The sequence below is a fragment of the Conger conger genome, chromosome 6 (genome assembly GCF_963514075.1).
Source record: "Conger conger chromosome 6, fConCon1.1, whole genome shotgun sequence".
Classification (NCBI taxonomy): Eukaryota; Metazoa; Chordata; class Actinopteri; order Anguilliformes; family Congridae; genus Conger; species Conger conger.
The window spans coordinates 63,223,805-63,239,333 of record NC_083765.1 but is presented as its reverse complement, the minus strand read 5'-3'; the positions used below and the strand labels follow the sequence as shown (position 1 = coordinate 63,239,333).

Here is a 15,529-nt window from a genome sequence, read left to right as displayed (position 1 = left end):
AAACTAAACTTGCTGCCCCGCCCACACCATCCTTAATTGATTTTCACATGAGTACATTACTCTATATTTGTACGGGGCTATTTCCACCTGCTTTTTTTCTTCTTTCTCAAAATGGGAAATGGACTGCAGCCACACAGACATACGCCTCTTCCTATTCACTACATTAGCAGAGAATAGGAGAACGTCTAACACTGTATTACAGGGCAAAGATGCCTGTAGCAGGTTCTCCCATCTCCACTGATGCCAGGAGACCCACTGCTACTTTAAAGTGCTTTGAATTAAAAACATTGTAATAGCATTATTAGTGCCTTAATTTACCTGTGGTGCCAAGAGGCCCCAGATGAAATATCTGCAGAAAGCATTGAAAGAAAAAGTCTACAAAACTGAAAACCAAAATGTACACCCCTAGAAAGAGTTACATTTACATTTAAGTCATTTGGCAGCCGCTTTTAATCCAAAGCGATTTACAAGTGCATAGGTTCTTCCACAAGTCAAAGCATCACATCCATAACTAGGAAAATACATATGGAATGCTGTTCTAAACATATAGTCATCATAAGTGCAATTTATTTATTTATTTTATTTATTTATTTATTTTGGGTTAGACAAGGAGGATAGGGATATCAGAAAGGGGGGGCGGGGGAAATCAGGAGGGAGGACTAAGGTAGAGTTTGAAAAGGTGTGTTTTTAGTCTGTATCGAAATAGGGGGAGGGATTCTGCTGTCCTGACAGTGGTAGGCAAGTCATTCCACCACTGAGGAACCAGAACGGAAAACAGGCGTGAACGTGCAGCTCTTACTGTTCAGGAAGAGCTCCTCTTGCTGTGCCCGTCTTGCTTCAGGTGAAAAGCATCTTCTCTTCAGCCAGTCCGCATCAAACTCACTGGTGTGCTGGTCAGGCCACACAATGGAAACCTTTGCATATGAAACATTTAAGAAAACACAGATTCCCAAACACATTCCCAATACAGACTTCATCCGAGGAAAAACATTGGAATATCATTCTATAATACAACGGGTGTATCTTCCAGTCTCAGTGGCAGGGTGATCGTTTTTCACTGGGCAGAAAATCCCAAGTGTGACCTTTATAAAGACGTCCGGTCATAGAAGACATAACATAGACTACATGGCACTGGACCTACCACATATCCCTGAAAAACAGGCTGACAAGGCGCAAAGAACAAAAGTAATACTCAAACCAAGAGGAAAAGCCAGGATCACTCTGAAACACCAACCAGATGCAGGAGAAGCGGAGGTTTGATGACAGGCTGTGTTTCGGCCTACCTTGGTGGGCTCCATGACCGTGACTCGGTCCACCGTGGTGTCGATGTCCAGCTGGGACACGAGGAGGCTGCGGGCCTGGGCCGACTGCAGGGTGCAGGCCGGGCACTGGCAGTTGTCCCGCAGCCAGACGGACGGGTAGAGGCTGCGGCTGCCATCTTCCCACTCCACCTGCACCAGCCGCTCCGCGTGCATCGCCTGGACCTGCCGGATACTCGGACCGGCACCCTGAGGCAGGGGTGCTGCCATGAGCGTCTGGTGCCCGCGACACCCTGATTGGGCCAGGCAGGGCCTCGTGTGCGTCCAGGGCCTCTGCGGGGCACGGACACTGTTCCAGCACAGCCGCCCACGGGAGAGACGGCCCAGTAGACCCACCCACATGCTGCCAGGCCTGCCCAGAAGAGCCATCCAAACGACCCGGTACCGCCCTGAGGAGCTGAACGAAACACAGAGCAGTGTTCACCTCAGCAGAGCTTACTGAACAAGAGGGAGCCAACTACGCACCAACACTGGTCTCATAAAGTTACCAGGAAACTGTCACCAAGAAAAATGTCCGTTGGTAAATGCATTCTCTCTACATGACACTGGAATAAACAATCACAAACCATTAAAACGATGCAATCTCACAAACACAAAAGAGCAATTTCGATTCCAGAGTTCAGGGTTTTTGCTGCATTAAAAAGGGCTGCCTGAACCTAAATCACACAGAGAATCAAAACCTGTGAGAACAATGAGAGTAGGTGGAGCACAGGTACTCTAGAACAGAAGTTTTCAAAGTGTGAGGCACTTGGACTAGCTACTCTTTGAAAAAGAGAGTATATTTTTTAATAAAAGGTTTTTTCTTTACCTGAGAAGCTATATTTTCAAACCCATGGCACAATTAAAAAGCAAATAGTGAATGAATATGTATTTAGTCAGCCTAGTAGGCTCACCCATCTGCCATCTCCGGAGAACTACTTGCCCGCCAGCGAAGCAACGCGGAGAGATTTTTGAGAGCAGTGGCACTGCAGCCACAAACCACCCGTGTCACCAGAGCAGCAGAAATACGTGTGACCACCAGGGCTCTGTTTCAGGTACGTGGGTAACTCAGTTAACCCGATTAGGTAGTCTGTTGACATTTCGGAATAGTCAGGATTTTTGCTTTAAAAAAAGCCATCTTGCAATTTTGGCAGACCGGTTACTGGGGCAACAATGCCTTAAAACACAAACCTGCAAAACCAAAAACAAATGTGTACCACAACATACAATTCAAACTATCTGAACGGACTGGTGCAGGAGCAGGTCTTTTTTCCTCAGAGGTAAATCTGTCGGACACTTTGCCAAATCCGCCAACGTACTGGCGGCCAAGGAGCAACCACAGATGACCTTGAAGGGGATGGAAGATAATGTTCTGATTGTTTTATCACACATTACACCCAAGACACACCTATTATTTAAGTAAGTCACAAAGTCCAAGTGTTTATGGTGCTGAAACTAACAGGTCTGCCACGCCCTAAGCGGTCTTGCGCTCTACGCTTCAACCTCACACACCAGGGAGGTGCGTGTGGCACAGGTGAGGTGTGTGTGGTACTCTGCTCTCTGCCACAGTGAGGTGTGTGTGGTACTCTGCTCTCTGCCACAGTGAGGTGTGTGTGGTACTCTGCTCTCTGCCACAGTGAGGTGTGTGTGGTACTCTGCTCTCTGCCACAGTGAGGTGTGTGTGGTACTCTGCTCTCTGCCACAGTGAGGTGTGTGTGGTACTCTGCTCTCTGCCACAGTGAGGTGTGTGTGGTACTCTGCTCTCTGCCACAGTGAGGTGTGTGTGGTACTCTGCTCTCTGCCACAGTGAGGTGTGTGTGGTACTCTGCTCTCTGCCACAGTGAGGTGTGTGTGGTACTCTGCTCTCTGCCACAGTGAGGTGTGTGTGGTACTCTGCTCTCTGCCACAGTGAGGTGTGTGTGGTACTCTGCTCTCTGCCACAGTGAGGTGTGTGTGGTACTCTGCTCTCTGCCACAGTGGGGTGTGTGTGGTACTCTGCTCTCTGCCACAGTGAGGTGTGTGTGGTACTCTGCTCTCTGCCACAGTGAGGTGTGTGTGGTACTCTGCTCTCTGCCACAGTGAGGTGTGTGTGGTACTCTGCTCTCTGCCACAGTGAGGTGTGTGTGGTACTCTGCTCTCTGCCACAGTGAGGTGTGTGTGGTACTCTGCTCTCTGCCACAGTGAGGTGTGTGTGGTACTCTGCTCTCTGCCACAGTGAGGTGTGTGTGGTACTCTGCTCTCTGCCACAGTGAGGTGTGTGTGGTACTCTGCTCTCTGCCACAGTGAGGTGTGTGTGGTACTCTGCTCTCCGCCACAATGAGGTGTGTGTGGTACTCTGCTCTCTGCCACAGTGAGTGGTCATCATCACAAGGGACCGGGGGAGAATTGGCCAGTTTGGTCACTTCAGGGCCCAACTCTCTCAGATTTGGGGGCAACCAGTGAAACAGATAGCGCCTCTCACCATGCATTTAGGAGGTTGCCCCAGCTGTGTCAGAACGCACAGCCTCATAATCTACATCTCCTACTCGCCATGTGACCTCACAGGGCCCTGACCACACAGAACCCTTACCACACAGAACCCTGACCACACAGGGCCCTTACCACACAGAACCCTGACCACACAGAACCCTGACCACACAGGGCCCTTACCACACAGAGCCCTGCCCACACAGAGCCCTGCCCTTATCTCACAGGGCCCTGCCCTTACCACACAGGGCCCTTATCCACACAGAACCCTGACCACACAGGGCCCTTACCACACAGGGCCCTGACCACACAGGGCCCTTATCCACACAGGGCCCTGACCACACAGAGCCCTGCCCTTATCTCACAGAGCCCTGCCCTTATCTCACAGGGCCCTGCCCTTACCACACAGGGCCCTTACCACGCAGGGCCCTTACCACACAGGGCCCTTACCACACAGGGCCCTTACCACACAGGGCCCTGACCACACAGGGCCCTGACCACACAGGGCCCTGACCACACAGGGCCCTTACCACACAGGGCCCTTACCACACAGGGCCCTTACTACACAGGGCCCTTACCTCCTGGCAAGCCATTTGGAAATAGAAGAAGGAAGCAGGATGAGTGCTTGGTCTCCTGGTCCAAACCAGGTGCCGTCATTATCTGTGTCCTGCCGAGGCTCCTGTGCCTGCAGCACAGTGTGTGAAGCTCTGCTCGCTGCTCTACAGCGTACTGAATTTCCCTTCATGAGCTTGGACCTTGCTCCCAGCTTTTTTTAATTAGCTTCAACACACCACATGACTGCGTACCAAAAAGCAATGCAAAGGAAGACAATCCCACAGAGGCAAGAGGAACCTCACGCACTGCAAACAACACCAGGGCCCCTCCAAAAGCATTGGAACAGCACGGCCAATTCCTTTGTTTTTGCCATACACTGAGACAATTGACAATTGAGTTTGAGGTCAAAAGATGTACACGAGATGACAGATCTGAATCTCAGGTTTTATTTGCTGATATTATTATCTAGATTTGTCAAACAACTCAGAACATATCACCTTTTGTATCAGGCCACCCGATTTTTAGGTGAGCAAAAGTATTGGTGTTTCTTGCTACAAGATGCAATCCACTCATCAGTAGTATGAATCGGAAGGTGACATTACAATTTGCAAAGAAGTACAGAGATGAGGCAAAAGCTCTGGAACAATGTTTTATAGATTGATTAGACCAAGATGAACCTCTACCAAAGTGATGGAAAGGCCAAAGTGTGGAGAAAGAAGGGATCTACTCATGATCCAAAACACACAAGCTGATCTGTGAAGCATGGTGGAGGAAGTGTCATGGTTTGGGCTTGCATGGCTGCTTCTGGAGTGGGCTCTCTAATCTTTATTGATGATAAAACTCATGATGGTAGCAGCAGGATGAATTTAGAAGCCAACAAAATTGGGAGGAATATAACAAGCACGTAAGCTAACACATAGTAATTATGGACACATAATAGTCCAGCTTGCTGGTTAAATTAGGTGTTGCCTACAGAATATATGCGTCATAGGCTAACGTTACTGTCCGCGCAGAAAGGGCAAAGAGCACGTTATGTCAACATCTAGAGTGCATTTCATCTCTTAAAATACCCCAAAATACCCCCAAACACTACAGGAGAGGCTGAAACTGAGTTCATCCCATTGCATTTGTGTCTGCCCTCTCCGTTGTTTGTAAACAGGAAATCTCGGTATGCACGGTGCTACAAGATTAATTAAATGCTAGATTACATAACTAGCCAGCTATGGTTGGTAACCTTATGTAACCAGAATGTCGTGTAACCACAACGTTTGGTGGTAGGCTAGCTGTAGTGTCGACAGCAAAACTAGAAACATAAACGACAGCTACCCAAAACAAGGCTAGCGAACCAATGTTACTTTTAATAACTTTGAGTGTTAGCAAGCTAGGGCTTCTCCCCAGAAAACATTGACAACCCATTCAAAATGATGCATAAATGCCGCTACTTGCAACCAATGTAATACAATAAATATTGGACATCTTGATAGAAAGGTTATGCAACTTATGATTCAACTTAACTTTAGTTGCTATCGTTAAAGCTAACCGCCAAGCAAGACGAGCTAATACTACCGTAAACTCTAAACAGACATTTTAAATGTACAAGCAATGCCGTGTTTATAGGCTAAACCTTAAATTATCAATTCAATTACAAATTTTACCAATTAATTTAAGATGGTACGTTCACTGACTTACATGTTTGAAAGCCGCTTGAATTCTTCTTCGCTGATTCTGCTTTATTGACACGGAAGCGCAAGAATGCTACGCGATCTGTGGAAGTAGGTGAAAGGTTATGTACGGGCTGCGCGCTACGAGGGATTTCAAAAGGGTTTCTCTGAGATCATATTGATTTGTATATCTTGTTCTTTTCACTTTGTGTGGATATATATATATATATATATATATATATATATATATATATATATATATATATATATAATATTCATTGCTTAAATTATGGACTGACAGGTGAAATCATGGGTCGCGGTGATGATACCTCTGGGCTGCGTCCAAAATCGCATACTAGCATACTATTTAGTACAAAACAGTACTGTATGTGAGCGTTTTTAGTATGTCCGACCATAGTATCAACCATATCTACCACATGCATCAAATAGTATGCGAAAATTAAACTATGGAGCGAATATTGTGAAAATGCTTATGCCAATACAAATAACACGATAGGCTATGTAGGCCTAAAGGTTGAGTTATCTTACAAAAGCTCCAAAAAATCACATAAAGCACTTCAAATGGAGGAAATTTGGGAAAATGGATAAAGTCACCGAACTGCTGGAGAAAATGGTAAAAATCACTGAATCTATGCCACCCATGACAAACAGCCATAATTGTAATCTGACTAGTAATAACGATGATTCAAGATATCTGACGTGTAAGATTGAAGTCTGAATTGTAGATATATTTAATGGGAGTTTCCACTTATTGCCAAAATGACATCGATTTAACAGTTGGGGTGCAATTAGTTGTATCTTAAATTGGCATTTGTCATAAATGAATTACATATGTAATGTGAATCCCAGTGTGAAGACCAAACTAGTATGATTTTAATGAATCCAGCCTTCACAATGATTTACTTTACAAACTGTTCTATTTTAGGATTTGACAATGTGACAATGAATAAAATGTGCACTTTTTAATGATCACAAAAATTTAAATAGCTGAAACAGCGGGGAAACCTGTCATTTGCATCTTTTCCGTCCACTCGCTGAGGTGAATTGTCTTGAATCAGTATTTATAAGTATTTATAAGTTTCTTCAGCGTGCTATAAATCTATTGATACCGCTGGATGAACAAAACCATCTGGAATATTTTATCCTGATTATGTAACTGATTATTTATTAGCTGCCACCTTCTACAATAAACCTCAAATACATTTTACCTTTTCACAGAGGGTATGAAAGCTCTCTGTATTGATGCTGTTTGACCCCAGCAGAAACATATGAATTTTATTTTCCATAATACATGATTTATTGTGTCTGACATCACTGAAGTAAAAGGCATAAACATACACGTTTGTAGAAAATTCACTGGAACCTGCAGATTTTACAGCATTTATGCCATACCCAGAACCAGATTTAGGCCATGTAATATGTAATTTGTGAAGCCTTTGAGCAGTGCAATATGTTGTGTCAAAGTGATGTTTACACTAGGACTCGGAACTGTACTGTCCTCTCAGGTCCTCTTAGCACTCATACTTTTGTTTGATTTGCACTTCATTGTACGTCGCTCTGGATAAGAGCATCTGCTAAATGCCATGTAATGTAAAAAAAAAAAAAAAAGTGTTTTCACATAAATTAGTGAGTGGTGCTTTTGACAGCTATTAAAATGTTTGCAATCCTTTACATTTTTGGTCGTTTCTAAGCAGTATTGCTTTGAATACGAGGACACACCAGAAGTATTTCTCCATCAATCCGTATTTACAATCAATAACGGCATTATAAATGAGCTATGTCCAGGCTCATATTTACACTGCCATATCAATGGCAATCTTTTTCAGACAAATGAACTTTTGTTTTTGCAAAAACTACTATAGAAGGCACATTATTTAGCATCGTATCTATTTATAAACTCTGATATACAATGAGCTCCATAATGTGCTTAATGTCTACACGGTGAAACCAAAGTGTATAAAAATACCTTTATGCAGTATGTTTATAGAATCAGGTTATAAAATCATGTCCATGTGCACTCCAGTGCCCACTATCTCTGACAGAAAAAGAAGCATTCTGAAGTTTAAAATGATGGTCAGCTGCATATATTGTGGGAACATCACAGAAGAAATTGTCTTAACACAAATACGGCCACAGGAAAGATGGTTCATAGATGTAACATCAGTCGATATAAGAAAGACATTAACTACAGCATCTCACTTCAAACACCTTCTTAATGATGGAGGACAAAGGAGAAGGGACACTCATTCTTGTGCATAATCCATGTCTGGTCTCTTGTTTTCTTGGTCATTTGATATCATTTGGATGCCATGGCATACCTAAGCATTGCTACCTTTTTCAAATGGATACTTCCAGCAGGACAATGTGCCATGTCAGAAAGCACAGGTCATGCTGTTTCTGGACAGCAACTTACATTTATTTCAATGGCCTGATCAATCCACATACCTCAATCCATGGTGCATGAATTTATTGTTGATGTTATTGAGTCAGCATGGACCAAAATCCCTTAGGAATATTCCCAACACTTTATTGAACCCATTCTGTGAAGAATTCCGGCTGTTCTGGAGGCACAATGGGTACTGGAGGTGTACCAAATAAAGTGGCCACTCAGAATAAGTTTCCACATGAACAAAAAGCTATTAATTAGTTGTCAATGATGGAAATTATCTCTATTGAAAAACCAACATACAACAAAATTCCAGATGGACAATGTTTTGACTTACAGTACCTTGCATAGGCCTAGTACATTTTAACTGAAACAGATGTTCTGCTGGACCTCTGAACCTGTAATCCAGACATCTGATGGTCATTCAATTTCCATTTCAACATGCATATTATATAGTTAGCAACTAATCTTCCTTTTATTTTTCCATGGACTGACTCCAGTGTTCCAGCACTCTTAAGGGTCATTCACATGTGCAAACGCATACAAGCCTTCACCTTCACAGACCATGTTAATTAGGCTCATTGTATTGCCTCAGGCTGTTAATTATGGGAATTTGGCCTCCAGCCGACCAAGGGAGTCTGGGAATAGAAAATTGAAATGGTACAAAGAGTAGTGGGCCTTTAGGTGAAGCTGACAAATACTATTACATTGTATAATGCTCCAAAACAAGTTAGATACCAACATTAACAAAGAACACATTAAGATAAATGTAGTTTTCAGCTTCCACCATGTCATTGTGAATAGCTATATCTGTTTTTGTGTTCATAAAACATCGAAAATCTTTGATAGAAAGCTATGGACAAAATGGGTGAAATAAAACAATAGTCTTTAATGCAAACTAATGCAAAATGAAAAAGGAAAGTTAGTTCTGTCACTGACTTGTTCAGCATTAAACTAGTATTTTAGAAAGAGAGTGTGGAACTCACATCACAACATCGCCTACCACATAAACAATACTTGGCTATCGCGCCACACCTTTGATGTGCATACCTGCCTGCGGTAGTTTCTTGTTAGACTAGATGATAATCTCGGTCTGTTTCATTTCAAGAATAGGCTGTGAAGATAAAAACATAATACCCCCTTAAACATATGAACACACACAGCATTAACTAATTCCCATAAGCGAAATTATACAATATGCATTCCCAAACGGCATAACGCACAGACATAAACTGATAATGAAGAAACATATTTCAAAGTGAAATGTATACAATTTTAAGTTATAATTGCATAAATTACAAGTAGGCAACTCCATGAAGCTATGGCTTGACGACATGACTAGGCTACATCTAAATTATTGCATTTACTTCCAAAAACATAATAAAAAGTTTAAATATTGAAAAAAACAAACAAACATGAAAACTACCCTCGTGGGTCATTGCAAGGTAATTTTATATGTTATATTTTTTATGTAAAGTAGTATAAAATGACAAAAAAACAACCAGTGCTTTCGTTTTTTTACGCACATTTTAACTACAAGTTGTTGTGAGTAGCGACTTCAATAGGTCTATAGGCTTGGCCCATTGGTCAAAACTGTGAACTGGTTAATATTATTCCATTGTCTTCAAAATATTCGGTCATACGACTGAATATTGTGTTCTCATAAGTTTTTCTATGTTGGGTCTCTAACAAGCTGTATCGCTCATGAAGGGGGACTTATTGTTGATAAACAGTATTGCCACAAACACAATCACACAAATGTGACCTGCTCTGTCAAATTCAGTCATATTGACCCCAAACGTTTTAGAAACTAATCAAAATAGGACAATGTAAGCTTCATAGAGATACAAATGTCATCCATCTACTCCAGATATGAAGGGAGTTGTGTCCCGTTTCATTTTGAGTGCCACCAAATCGTGTTTTTAAACATCAATTTATGTGAAATTGGCCTTACGACTGATTATGATAGAACGGGTCACAAATCATTGCAATAGCCCGGATTGCAACAGCTAACACAATAACATAAATATATGCGAGGTTTTAAAAAGTCTAGACCATAGACATGAAATCGAGCACAAATCAGACTGTATATGTTCATAGGCGAAGGCTAGCCTATAGCCTTAGTAAATAAATTATGTCCTACGTTTCATGTTAGCGTCTAGTGATTTCTTGAATGTATTTATTGTAGCCTGTGGCTATCGGTTATGCAGCGAGCATATTTTCCTTTAGTCGCAATTCATGTATTTGGTAAAAAGCAGAGACAAAGTTAAAACAAAGTATTTCCCCACATCGGCGTACTGCAAAGCCCATCACACTTTCAAGTATTCGTTCTTTAGTCGGCTTAATCGGGTCCCATGGCTGCGGATAATGAGGGAGAGTAACTCGTGCTTGTCTTTCAGCGCGACAGAGATGTCCAGTGTTTCCTTTAACACATCTCTGGTGTGAACAATCATGTTCAGAAAGTCGTCGTTGATTCGGTGCTCCTCTTTCAGCTCGTTCTCTTGGCTCTGCTTGAATTTCACCTCCAGTTCCAGCAGTGATTTCTCGGAGTTGGTGAAAGCTTCGCCGATTTGCGTAGTCTCCCTCCTGAGGTATTTCCCATAGCTTTCCTCCCCGTCCAAGTCGTAAGATATGCTTTTACCCACCCCCTCCAGAACCCTCGCAGCGTCTTCTATGTGTCGCTTAATGATTGTGAAGTCATCCCGGATGACCGAATCCTGGTTTTCATCCATCCCGCATTTTCTGTCGTCTGTCATTTTGAAGAGCATTTGGCATTTTTCCGGGTCGTCGTTTTCCTCGTAATCGCCGTCCGGAACAAAGTAGTGATGGAAGGTGCCATTGGACATCTCCGGGTGCAAAGGTCCGGTAAAAATCGCACCACAGAGAGGGAATGAAAGCAGTAGAGCTGCCAGCAATAAATGGAGAGCCATGAGCCTATATCCACTTAATACTGGTTACACAGAAAACGTACTGCAAACCAGTGTACTATCAAAGTATCTTATTTGATAAAAATCCGTTTTTTATGTCCCATCACAGGTCGCTACTTCAGAGATATCATAACAGTGTGGAAAGAATTTCCGGCTCCAATGAAACGATGTTCAATTTCAAAAACGTTGTTACCTCTGCGTAAAGTTCCAATGTTGGTGGTTGTTGGTATCCTAGATAAATTGCTCCAGTCAAGAGATCCCAGTAAGCTATATAGCTACCTATAGGTTCTGAAAATGACGTTTCTTTTAAAATTTTTGGTCACTCTGTTCTTTATAAAGTTTCCAGGCAAAGGGAGTAAACAGCTCAAACGTAGACCGATATTGTGGTGTCCTTGGCTGTCTTTTGCGAGTCTATTTCAACATCTGGATTGCTAAAGCACCACGCTTGGTTTTGGCTAATGATACCCCTTTCCGACTCTCAAATTACAGCCTCTCTCCGTCACTTAAAAGGCAAAGCACGGTTTCTGTCCCGACAGAGGCTGCTATTACAGTTGCACTAGCCCGAAGTGTTCCTAAAATTCACAGTTCCACGGTTGACGTGTAGGTGATGTATATTTAGCTTAGTTTACGAATATATGCCTATTCTGATGCCACAGTAACATTTCATTTTCGAGCTCTAGAAAAAAAAGAAAAAAAAAATCTAATTACACTTACTGTTACTATTTAAAAAAAAAAAAGTATTATTATTATTATTATTATTATTATTATTATTATTATTATTATTATTATTATTATTCTATTCACAATCGGAGAGCGGATTAGCAATTGTAAAGTTGAATATTAGTGAAGAAATGATAAGGCTATTTGTTTGAACGGCTGCAGTTAAAAGAACAGAATCGTCTTCAGTAATTCCATATATTGTTGACACTCTTTGAAGTTAACATTTGGAACTGTACTTCAGTGCCTGACCAGACCAGACTGCTCACATTTTTAAGTGAACACCTTAATGTCTAATGACTAGGGACCAAAGCTCCCATAGTCTCTCTCAGTCCACAAGGAGAGCTGTTTGGCTACGAAAGTTGGCCTGCATCTGTGATCCTGCCCATATAAAATCAATTGTGCACCTCCAGACAGTGTTCCTAATTTCCTTGATTATTGCATATTTTTCACACTGAATGGCTTCAAATCTTTAGACAAAATATAATATTAGACAAAGGGAACCTGACTAAGTAACCACTAATTTTTTTTTGTTTCATTGATTTAAAAAAAATAAAATAAAAAGATAGGCCCTGGTCCTAATCTTTGTTGTACGGGTAGCAATTGAAATTGTACTTCCCTCTAGGGTCTTTCAGCGCACTTATCCCTGGTTATGGGTATGCACTTTGTTGTACGTCGCTCTGGATAAGAGCGTCTGCCAAATTCCAATAATGTAATGTAATGTAATTTAATTAAATAAGTTATCAAACATCCATGGCACCGCTGTGAAAAAAGTAATTGTAAATTGAATAACTGGTTTCACCAGCTGTAGTAACAATAATTTCAACCAGACGCTAAATTTGATATCAGTCTTTCACATCACTGTGGAGGAATTTTAAACCACTCTTCTGCTTTTGTTTTTGGCACTTAAAACCACACAAACATCTTGTTATGGATATCAGACACTGGTGCACAACATGGGACCTTTAAAACATAATGTGTGTGACATGTAGGCATATTAGTACATCTTTCACAATTTAAGCATTGTGACTCGCAGTTAATGTGTTAAAAAACAATCATCCTTACGAAATTCCTTCATGTTGAAAATAATTGTTCAATCATAACTGCTGGAATAGTGCTCAGGTTGATGTATTACATACATTGGTCACCAGGTGGCAATGGACTTGGTATTGTCAAAGACCTGCTGACCCAGCTTACACCTGTTGTTATCTCAGTCATCAGGTTCAATCAGGAAGAATAATTGGGCCACTGTAATGTAATGACTTCTCATAATATTCTTTCAGAATCCAGAACTTATGCCTCAAATTCACAGGATCAGAGAAACACATCCCCCTCAAAGAAAAATGCTGTATTCCAAAATAAACAGTTTGTTTCATTGAGATGTTACATTAGGAGTGACATTGAAATGTTTTCTCCATAAACAATCAAAAAGTGAGCATCAAGAGAGGAGAATTTAAAATATCAAGCATGTGCCAGGTACATTGGGTTAACACCGCTTTGCTTCGTACAGTAAGCAAAATGTTGTTGAGACGATTTCCCAGAGATAAAATTACAGTCGTAGCATCCATTCTGAAAGGTGAAGAAGATGAAGAATCAGGTACTGAACTGATGTGTGAGACAATACCTGTCATCTGGAAACTGCGATATTGGGAAGTACGTTACTTGTCTTTATCATGGGAAATTATATATTAATATATATAGGTGTATATGAATAGGAACATGTATCGTAATATGTTTGTGATTTAGAATATGGTCAGCTATACCTTTTCTGTTTTTTATTTCATGTGGTTGTTTTGTCTGTAAGTGCCTCATCTCTTGTCATGTTATTATGTTTTGTGTGGACCCCAGGAAGAGTGGGCATCCTAATAAATCTCGAATTTTAAATGATGGCTCTGTCTCATATACGTATCAGATGAGGACATGGATGTTAACACAACGTTAATATTCACCTGAATGAGAAGACATCTGCCATGTACCACTGCAATGCATCTTCTGTTTGGTGAGTTCACCTACTACTCCAAATGCAAGACAATATAATCTGGTCACAAAGGAAACTGATTGGATAAAATAAAGAAGTGATTTCTGTTATTTTTGTCATGTTTTTATAGGGCCATGGCCCAGATATTATTAACATGGAACAGGTTTTTTCCAGAATACACTACGTATGTACTCCAGTTTTTAGTTTACTTTTTCACTGCAGGGCTATTAAACAGAAATGGTGTCATAGGAAAGGTGTCAGAGTAAATTTCAGGTTATATTCTGTCAGTATATTTATATTCTGGTATCTTCTTGGGAAATGCCTTCCAGGCCTTTCCTGCAGCTTCTGTCAGCTCATCTTTGTTGTGGAGGGTTTCTGTCTAGCAGGGGAACCGCACGCTCCACTGGATTTAAATCAGGTGTCTGGTATGGCCGGTCCAAAAGTCCACTTTCTCCCGTTAATTAATGCTCGGGTTGCATTGGCAGTGTTTCCAAATTCACCCTACTGCTGCCATCCTGCTTTATATCATCAATAAAAACAAGTGAGCCTAAAAGAGCAGTTGGGCTGTTACTTCCATTTCTCCATGCTTTTTTCCCCCTGGAACATTCTGGACTGCTGATGAGAGGTTTGCATCTTGCAGTGTTGCCTCCATAATTCTGCTCTCACAATCCGCATAATTCTCTCCATAATTCTGCATATGGTGCTTTGTGATATTTTCCCCCCAGGCCTCCGGACATTGTCACTGTCGTAATGTCACATTACCATAACCAGGAATTAATTAATGAATTAATAAATAGCACAATTATTAATTTTATTCCTGAATTTTCCCAACCCTGAGCTCATCCAGAGTTTGTTGATCTCCCACCAGCAACCCCTCCTGCCGATGATGTCAGGAGGAGATGGCAAACACTGAGGCTGTTTCTGGACCGCGTTTCTTTCTCTGTCATCTCTGTCAAGCAGAGCTATAGCTACAACTAAGGGGGGCTGGGCTTTCCAGGCTTAATATCCAATGTCACCATAATGCTCACTAGGAGAGAGTTCATTTCCGTAAAACCTTAAGAAAGTGATGTGTTGTACCGTATAGACTAAAAGCAATACACAGTGGGCTCCAGAATTATTGGCACCCTTAATAAAAAAGGCATATATTTTCAAGATGATTGATCTGGCTGGATTCAAACCCCAGGACCTTCTTTCTCCCAGGCAAGTGTGCTGAACACTGGACCACTGCGTTGCACAAGCATCGTGGATAGACAACAACTTGGAATGTCCTGAAGAAGAAAGAAACCGCTGGCGCAGAGCAACAGTCATCGATCAGGTTGTCCAAGGAACACTAGAGAGAGCTGTGAATAAAACCCCCGAAAACATCAGTCAGTGACATCACAAGTAATCTCCACAGGGCAGATGTCAAGGTAACTCAATCACCCGTTTGAAGAAAACTTGGAGAGCTTATAGAGGCTATACCACACGATGCAAACCACTCATCAGTAGTAAGAATCAGAATGCGAGATTACATTTTACAA

The 15,529-nt window shown here is 41.8% G+C and overlaps 2 protein-coding genes across 2 annotated transcripts in view; both read right to left on the bottom strand.

The window, feature by feature from the left end:
- Positions 1 to 6,092, bottom strand: part of bbox1 (butyrobetaine (gamma), 2-oxoglutarate dioxygenase (gamma-butyrobetaine hydroxylase) 1) — a 40,423-nt gene extending 34,331 nt beyond the window's left edge. The window contains exons 1-3 of the mRNA XM_061245303.1: positions 6,009 to 6,092; positions 1,284 to 1,716; positions 800 to 914 (exon numbers count right to left, since the gene is read on the bottom strand). Coding sequence (XP_061101287.1) covers positions 800 to 914; positions 1,284 to 1,688 — 520 coding nt within the window. The 5' untranslated portion in view covers positions 1,689 to 1,716; positions 6,009 to 6,092. The remainder of the gene's footprint in view (positions 1 to 799; positions 915 to 1,283; positions 1,717 to 6,008) is intronic.
- Positions 6,093 to 8,648: 2,556 nt separating this feature from the next.
- LOC133131135 (fin bud initiation factor-like) lies at positions 8,649 to 11,749 on the bottom strand. Its single transcript, XM_061246301.1, has one exon. The coding sequence runs from the start codon at positions 11,315 to 11,317 to the stop codon at positions 10,697 to 10,699; it is 621 nt and encodes a 206-aa protein (XP_061102285.1). The 5' UTR covers positions 11,318 to 11,749; the 3' UTR covers positions 8,649 to 10,696.
- Between the last annotated feature and the right edge of the window lie 3,780 nt (positions 11,750 to 15,529).

Bases quoted from the DNA above. Each gene is read 5' to 3' on its own strand.
- LOC133131135 (XM_061246301.1), bottom strand. From the start codon at position 11,317: ATGGCTCTCCATTTATTGCTGGCAGCTCTACTGCTTTCATTCCCTCTC.